This window comes from Protopterus annectens, chromosome 13.part0, assembly GCF_019279795.1.
Source record: "Protopterus annectens isolate FY-2018-M chromosome 13.part0, PAN1.0, whole genome shotgun sequence".
NCBI classification, from domain to species: Eukaryota; Metazoa; Chordata; order Ceratodontiformes; family Protopteridae; genus Protopterus; species Protopterus annectens.
The window spans coordinates 832,734,784-832,742,945 of NC_056747.1; the positions used below are offsets into that span (position 1 = coordinate 832,734,784).

At 42.3% G+C, this 8,162-nt stretch overlaps 1 protein-coding gene across 2 annotated transcripts in view; it reads right to left on the reverse strand.

Annotated features, from left to right (window-relative positions):
- Positions 1–336: 336 nt before the first annotated feature.
- LOC122787701 (outer dynein arm-docking complex subunit 4-like) overlaps positions 337–8,162 on the reverse strand; it is a 1,060,374-nt gene continuing 1,052,548 nt past the window's right edge. For both annotated transcript variants that reach the window (XM_044054554.1, XM_044054553.1), the window contains one exon: positions 337–583. In XM_044054554.1, coding sequence (XP_043910489.1) covers positions 525–583 — 59 coding nt within the window. In that variant the 3' untranslated portion in view covers positions 337–524. The remainder of the gene's footprint in view (positions 584–8,162) is intronic.

Consider the following 8,162-nt stretch of genomic DNA (forward strand, 5'->3'; position numbering starts at 1 on the left):
TATCTGTCCCTGCATCTTCCTTTTCAGATTTATAATTTTGAATCTCTTCAGGAAAAGAATGAATGAATGAATGAATGAATGAATGAATGAATGAATGAATGAATGCATAGACCCCACGTATATATTTTCCTTATAGCACTTATGAGTGTGCTTCTTTTGCTATTGTACTGACTGTTATTTGGAAGATGGCTAACTAAACATTGCTTATGTACTTAATCTTCTGTATGATTTTTAATCTCCAGTCATGTGCATATTCAAAAATGAGCCATTATCAATTTTTGAATTCTTACCTATGATACATTTAAAGTAAGTCAAATCAGTAACTGAAAAAGCACATTATGATAACATATTTTATTTATATATTCAGTTTCTCAATTAGATATGATGGTGAGCTATGTATTTTACAGTCGAATGAGACATGAACTAAAACAAGTAAAGTGTCATTATCTAAAACTCAGTTCACATGACATCTAATTTCAGCAGACTTCATGGAAAATCAAACTGATGTAAATAAGGTTCTGTGATCACTCCTCTGGTATATCTTCATATCTTCTGCTTTGATAATCTTCTTCTTCTTCTTCTTCTGTAAAGATAAAAAAATATGTTTTAATTATAACCAGGTCAATTTTGTTTAAAACTGTGCAAGGCAATGCAAATTCAAAGGGGGAATTTGGTTTTGCCTTTGATGATACTGATTAAAAACAATATGTTATTGTACAGTTTTAGACCCCTGTGGCAGAGTGGCCAAAAGAATGTAACTGTAGTTACATTTGGCCACATGGTAATTTAAAGAAAAAGTACAGTTGTGTACACCTACCATAAATGTAGATGTTCGAGTGTCTTCACTGTTGCAGTCATGACTGTAGGGTTCTCCCCTGCCAGCAGGCAGCCCTCGGTCAGCCAGAATCCCAAAGTCTGGGTCCGGCGTCGGCTGTTCAACCATGCTCCCTGACGTCAGAGTGCCAGGAGTATAAAGCTGGCAGCCGACGCCATCTTCTCCAGTTTTTCTTGCCCCAGATGTCAGGAGTCCCAAAATGAAAAAGGTCCCATAACCCTTGCAAATACACCTCAGAAGAATGGTGAAAACAGGAAATACACAAAAGTAAAAATGAGAGGGGACAGGAGGGAGGGAAACCCAGACTGCAACAGTGAAGACACTCGAACATCTACATTTATGGTAGGTGTACACAACTGTACTATGTTCATCGTGTTTCACTGTTGCAGTCATGACTGTAGGGTAGAATACCAAAGCTGAAAGAAAGGGAGGTGGTCATAAAGAAGAAGGGGCGGCTAAAAGGCCCTGCAAGACTGCAGAGGCAAAGCCTGCCCTAGACTTAGAGTAGAGAGGTATATTGTAGTGCTTAGAAAATGTATACACTGAACTCCAAGTTGCAGCTTCCAAAATGTCTTTGGTAGGAACTCCCCTGAGGAAGGCCGCAGAAGTGGCAGCAGCTCTGGTGCAATGAATCCGTATGCTCCCTGGGATTTGCTTTCCATGGTGTGAGTAACAAAATCTGATTCCATGAGCAATCCATTTAGAAATGGTCTGTTTTGAAATGGCTTTACCTTGGGAACTTGAAGCATAAGAAACAAACAATTGTTCTGATTTTCTGATGTCCTTGGTTCTGTTCAGGTAAAAACGTAGTTGTCTGTGTACATCCAAGGAATGTAAGATCCTTTCCCCTTTATTTTGAGGAGTGAGAAAAAAGGTAGGCAAGTGGATAGTTTGATTTAATGCCACTTTGGAAACCACCTTAGGCATGAAGGTAGGATTAGTCCTCAAAGATACCCTGTCTTGATGAAAAATAATATAAGGTTCCACAGCCATAAGAGGTTGTAACTCTGAAACTCTCCTGACAGAGGTTAGTGCTAACAGGATAGCTGTCTTCCAAGATAAAAACTTGATATCAGAAGAAGCGGCAGGCTCAAAAGGAGGCAAGGTTAGTTTTTCCAAAACATAGTTGAGATCCCAAGCAGGAATGGGAGGAGATCTAGGAGGTCTTAAGTTCTTAGCTCCTCTGAGGAACTGTCTCATGAGCTGGTGGGAAAAGATGGGAGGGTCTGTATTATAATAAGCAGAAATAGCAGAGGCATGTATCTTAATGGAAGAGAAAGAGAGACCCTTATGTAAGAGATCTGTCAAGTAAAGTAAAATTAAAGTAATGTTAGGAAGAAGAGGATCAGAATCCTGAGCCTGCATCCAGGAACAAAATCTTTTCCATTTTCCTGCATAAGATTTTCTAGTGCTAGGACGTCTGGCTTCTAAAATGACATCCATAACCTGCTTCGATAGGAAAGAAGAAATCAAAGGCCCTGGATTAACCAGGCCGCCAGGCTGAGAGTTCTGACATGAGAGTGTAGAACCTGACCCTGATGTTGGGACAGAAGGTTCGGAGACTGAGGTAAAACCCAAGGGGGCTCCAGGCATAGGTTTTTTAGAGTTGGATACCAAAACTGCCGAGGCCAATTTGGAGCTAGCAAGATTACCATCTTGGGCTTGTCCTGTTTTATCTTCAATAAAACTCGTGGAAGAAGAGGAAGAGGTGGAAAGGCATATCCCAAGAGGTTCCTCCAACTGAATGACAGGGCATCCACTTTCCAAGCTTCTCTGTGGAAAGTCCTGGTGCAAAAATTCTGTAGCTGATGATTTAGATGGGATGCAAAGAGGTCTATGTGAGGACATCCCCATACTGCTTTTATCATCCTGAATATTTTGGTGTACAGCATCCACTCGTGTGGATCCGAAAGGTTTCTGCTCAAACTGTCTACCAGGAAGTTTTGTTTCCCTGGTAGAAACTGAGCTTGAAGATCCAGATTGCAAGCTAGAGCTGTGTTCCATAAATCCATGGCTAGTCTGCAAAGAGGGTAGGAATGAGATCCCCCTTACTTGTTTATGTACCACATAACTGTGGTGTTGTCCGTCCGTATTAGTATTTGTCCTGGTTGTATGAGATTCCTGAAGGCCAATAGAGCTTTCTGAATGGCTAACATTTCCTTTAAGTTGATATGCAGGTGCTTCTGATCCTTTGTCCAAAGGCCCTGCAGACAATTGCCCTGAAAATGGGCTCCCCAAGCATAATCCGAGGCGTCCGTGGTTAGAATCTGAGTGGCAGGAGGCAGACGGAAGGTTTTCCCTTTGTTTAGAGCACATGCCCTGGACCACCAAAGAAATTCCTTTTGAAGGCAAGGAAGGACAGGGATCAGTATGTCCAAACTGTGGCAAAGCTGAGACCATACACTTTTTGGGTACCACTGTATTTTCCTCATGTGTAGTCTTGCATATGGTACGAGAAGGATGCAGGAGGCCATGTAACCCAAAGCCTGCAGGAATTTCCTTGCAGACAGTTGGGTTAGAGTTGCCAAGGTTTTGAAAGTTGAAGCCAGCTGTAATTGTTTTTCGGATGTCAGAAATGCCATCTGGTTGTAGTGTTTAGAAGTGCACCCAGAAAAGTTATCTGTTGAGATGGTGTCAAATTTGACTTTTTTATGTTTACAGGGAATCCCAGGAACTTGAGGAGGTTCTGTACAAATTCTAGATGCTGGAGTAAGACATCCTTGCTGTCTGCCTGAATTAGACAATCGTCCAGATAAGGGTAAATTTGAATTCCCTTGAGTCTGCAGTAAGCTACTACTGGAGCCAGGCATTTGGTGAAGACCCTGGGCACAGTAGACAATCCAAAGGGCAGCGCAGAGAATTGAAAGTGCCTCGATCCGGCCTTGAACCTGAGGTATTTTCTGCGATCCTGCCTGATGGGAATGTGTAAATATGCCTCCTTTAAATCCAAAGTTACCATCCATGCATCTTTGGACAGCATTGGAAGTAGCTGCTGTAGAGTAAGCATCTTGAATTTTGGAATCTCTAGAAAGGTGTTCAAGACCGACAGATCCAGAATGGGTCTCCATGAGTTTTGTTTCCTTGGGACTAGAAAGAGCCTTGAGTAAAACCCTTTTCCCATCTCTGAAAGAGGAACCAGCTCTATGGCATTCATAGCCAAAAGAGCTTCCACCTGGTTTAAGGCCTCCATCCATTGATGTTTTGGAAGGTGGCCATCCGCTTGGCTTTGGCAAGGTATGAAAATGGAATTTGTAAACTCTTAAAATCACATCCAAAACCCATTTGTCTTGGGTTATTTGAGTCCAGTTTTGATAAAAGAGAGAGAGCTTTCCTCCGAGAGGGGCTTCCAGGCAAGACATTCCTGTAGCCCAACAGAGGGAGTCATTGAGTTTGTTTCCTTTGAGATTGTGACCTGTCCTCTCCTCCTCTAGGGGTAGAAGCAGTCCACTGTCTTGGTCTATAAGTAGCTTGTGTTTGAGGCCTCCCTCTGGAGCATCTATATCTACCCCTCTGAGGCCTGTCTGAAGAGGGAAAGGACCAGTTTTTTGAAGGCCAATTCCTGCTAAATCTAGGAGGCTGTACTTGTAAGAAATCTTTAACTGTTTGCATGGATTCCGCCTCATCCTCCATCTTTTTAATCACCTCTTCAGCTTTAGATCCAAACAAAACATTATGTTGAACAGGAGCATCCAATAATTTAGCCTTTACTTGTGCAGGTAAATTTTGTTCCTTTAGCCATGCATGTCTTCTAATGACTGTGCCAGAGGCCGCAGCCCTACAAGAAGCCTCTAAGGCATCAAATCCACAGTGTAAACCATGCTTCCCAACCTGTTCAGTGGCATGCAATAAGTCATGTAATTCCTTATCATCTGCACAGGAAGAAATGGAAGTAAATTTTTGTTTTAAGACAGACGAGAAATTGCTGATATTTAAGCATATGAAACTGACAGTTTAAAGCCCTAATGGACAAAGTAGCAGAAGTGTACACCTTTTTTCCCCATCTTTCCAAGGCTCAAGAATCCTTTTCAGTAGGAATGGGATTTTTAGCAGAAGCGGCCTTAATTCCCTTAGGACCCTGAGAAATGGTTTCAGGGTCAGCAGTAGGGTTCTTGTATAAAAACTGATGGGAATCAGGAACCCTGTAATATCTATCAGGCTTAACAGGAGCAGGAGGAAAAGAGTCAGGGGTTAAGTTAGCCTCCGAAAAGGCATCATCCACAATATCCAAAACAGGAGGTATAGCCAGGGGTCTATGTTGGGGAAGAAGAAGAAAATCCCTCAGTCTTTTCTTGGATTCTGAATACTCCTGTCCCTCCCAGTGGAAATGTTCCCTCATTTCATGCAAAGTTTCCCCAAAAGAGAAATCCTCAGGAGGAGAAGCTGAAGGAATGGATTCTTCCACATCAGAATCCTCATAAGGAGGGAAAGAATATTCCTGATCAGAAGAAGAAACTGAGGAAACAGAAGCCTGATCAGAGGAATCATAATAAACATCCTGCCTTGGCCTTTTGTCTGGAGGGGGATGAGAACCCCTAATCATAGTAAGTAAATCCTCCGCCATCTTGAGTAACTGTTTCTGTGACTTGGGAGCCGGTTCAGAAGAGGCCTGTGTTGAAGTCTTTGATTTAGAAGGAGTCTTTGACTTTGTCTTTGGCTTTGCCTTTACTAGAAGCTGAGTAGGCCTGAAAACCCCTTCGGAAGCCGGTACCTGCACAGCGGCTCCGGACCCATCCGAAGGAGCATTGTCTGAAGGTCCTGCAAAAGAAATATTTAAAGGCCAGGTTGGCTCCTCATGAGAGTCCGTTTCGGCCGTCAGTTCTGAAATGGCTGACAGGGGCTGCAAAAACGCCTCACTGATGACGGCCGAACCTGAAGCTGGCTCCGCATGTACGCTATCATCAGATTTGGACCTCGGAGGCCTGTCTTTATCCTTGCGACATTTGTGAACTCCGGTAGCCGGAACCGTATCTGACGACATTTTGTAGTTAAAGCGCCTACCGAAGTAATGAAAAGCAAAATCATACCTTCGCTTAATTGTACATTGATTGAATCTAGCACAAAACCGACAACTAGCTACGTCGTGGTCAGGGCCTAAGCAAGGAATACAGTAAGAATGGAAATCCTTATGAGGTATTTGCTTCCCACATGAAATACAATTATTAACTTTTTCTGACATCGGAGTGGAGCAAGAAAAAAGTTTCCCCAATGGGGTACTTAGCTTTGAGTGGAGAAAAAAGTCTTCGGACCGAAGTAAATAGAAAAATTCGTCAGGAGTCACCCGACCGGCACTTGCGAACTGCTATCACCACACGGCAAGAAAGACTGGAGAAGATGGTGTCGGCTGTCAGCTTTATACTCCTGGCGCTCTGACATCAGGGAGAATGGTTGAACAGCCGACGCCGGACCCAGACTTTGGGATTCTGGCCGACCGAGGGCTGCCTGCCGGCAGGGCAGAACCCTACAGTCATGACTGCAACAGTGAAACACGATGAACATCCTGAAATGTCCCTAAAGCAGACACTTTATGACAAAGAATTTGTACAAGGTGAACTAAGCTTAAAGCATACATGTTTAAAATGGGTCTATATTAGAACATCAAATTTTTACAACGTTGAATGTTCTAATATCGACCCCTATTCAGCGAACGTTGACAATATCGAACATGCAGAACAGCAAATTTTTTCCCAGGAAAAAAATTTGCTGTTCCGACACACATACACACAACACAAGCACACCAAACAAACAGCAATCCACACACATACACCTAAAATCCTACATCTAACTCTACACTAAACTGTACATGCACCAGTAGCTATCCACTTACCTTAACCCAAACTCTAACCCTAAGGTTTGTCACTATCGCACACTCACCTCACCCCGCGCATAACCCTAACTCACCTACCCCACCCTAACCCTCACGTCCACACAATCGCACACTTACCTGACCCACACCCTAACCGTAACTCACCTACCCCGTGCCTTAACCCTCACATCCACACAATTGCACACTTACCTGATCCTGACCCACAACTTTCCACCACAGTGCTGAAAATAGCAAAGCCACAGGAACGGCCAACTGAATTCCTTCCCTAGGAAGAAATTCGGTGTTCTGCAGCTTCGCTATTTTCAGCGTTCGCCGGATAGGGGTCGATATTAGGACATTCGAAGTTGTGAAACTTCGATATTCTAATACAGACCCGTTTAAAATGGATCTCTGTTACCTTTGCAGTTTTAGCTCCTATTAACTAAGATGAAACACACACAGTGTCAGGTTGTTGGCTGTTTTGCAAAACTGCACAAATATAACCCAAGAATAATGATGTGTTATATACTTTTTGCATTTTACGTCCACTTATAGCTGGGGATCTCAAGAAACAGCACCATGTTGTATCATGGAAGTTCAGTGTTTTTGTATAATGACCATTGCTGTACTTGACAACTGTGGGACATGCAGCACAGTCTGACTAACCTTCTACACTGATAAGTGAGGAAAGCAATACGATTTGGATAACCTGGTACACTGTTTTAAGAGGGAGTCAGGACTACTTTAGCACTTAACAGCTTTGTTCCCTTATTAATGCCTCCATTGTCATCTAAGAAATACAAGATCATTTTAGTAAACCCTGCATCACCATAAACATGGCATAATTGAAAAGCTTTCTTTGGACAGCCCAATGAGCCTTTGGGAACAAGCAAACATGACAAAAGGCCTCAGTAAAGGTTCAGCAATTCTATTATGTTTTGTGCCCTACTAAAGTGTTTATTAATAGCATTCCTGAAACTAGAAGTGACCAGAAGCAGGTCCAATCAACTCTCTCAGGCTCATTGACTATATGTGGATCACTCAAAGGAAGATGGAATTAACATCTATTCAGTTACTGTCTGTAGGGTTGCAGATCCATTCACTTACACTGGTCTGTATTCCATTTGCTTGACTGGTTACTTTTTTTTTTTACTCGTGGGGGCTCAGTAAACAGGCTTGTTGCAGCATTTTCATATAGTACTAGCAGCCAGCAGCTCATTTACAAAGTCAAGTGGATCATATTATAGGGTCATCAGTGAAACTGATAGAGGAACAGTGAGTTGAATGATATGCAATTGGTTCTTTTAAACAGTTTTTTTTTTCAAATGAACCAAGGCAGTGTGTAGTGAAGGATATAGCTTTACTACATTACATTCACTATAATCACACTGAAACTTAAGCTGGACATAGCTTTGCTCAGATGAAAAACGCAACACAAACTGTTTTTTGACCACTTGACATCTCTCTCACACACAAGTGTATATATATATATATATATATATATATATATATATATATATATAT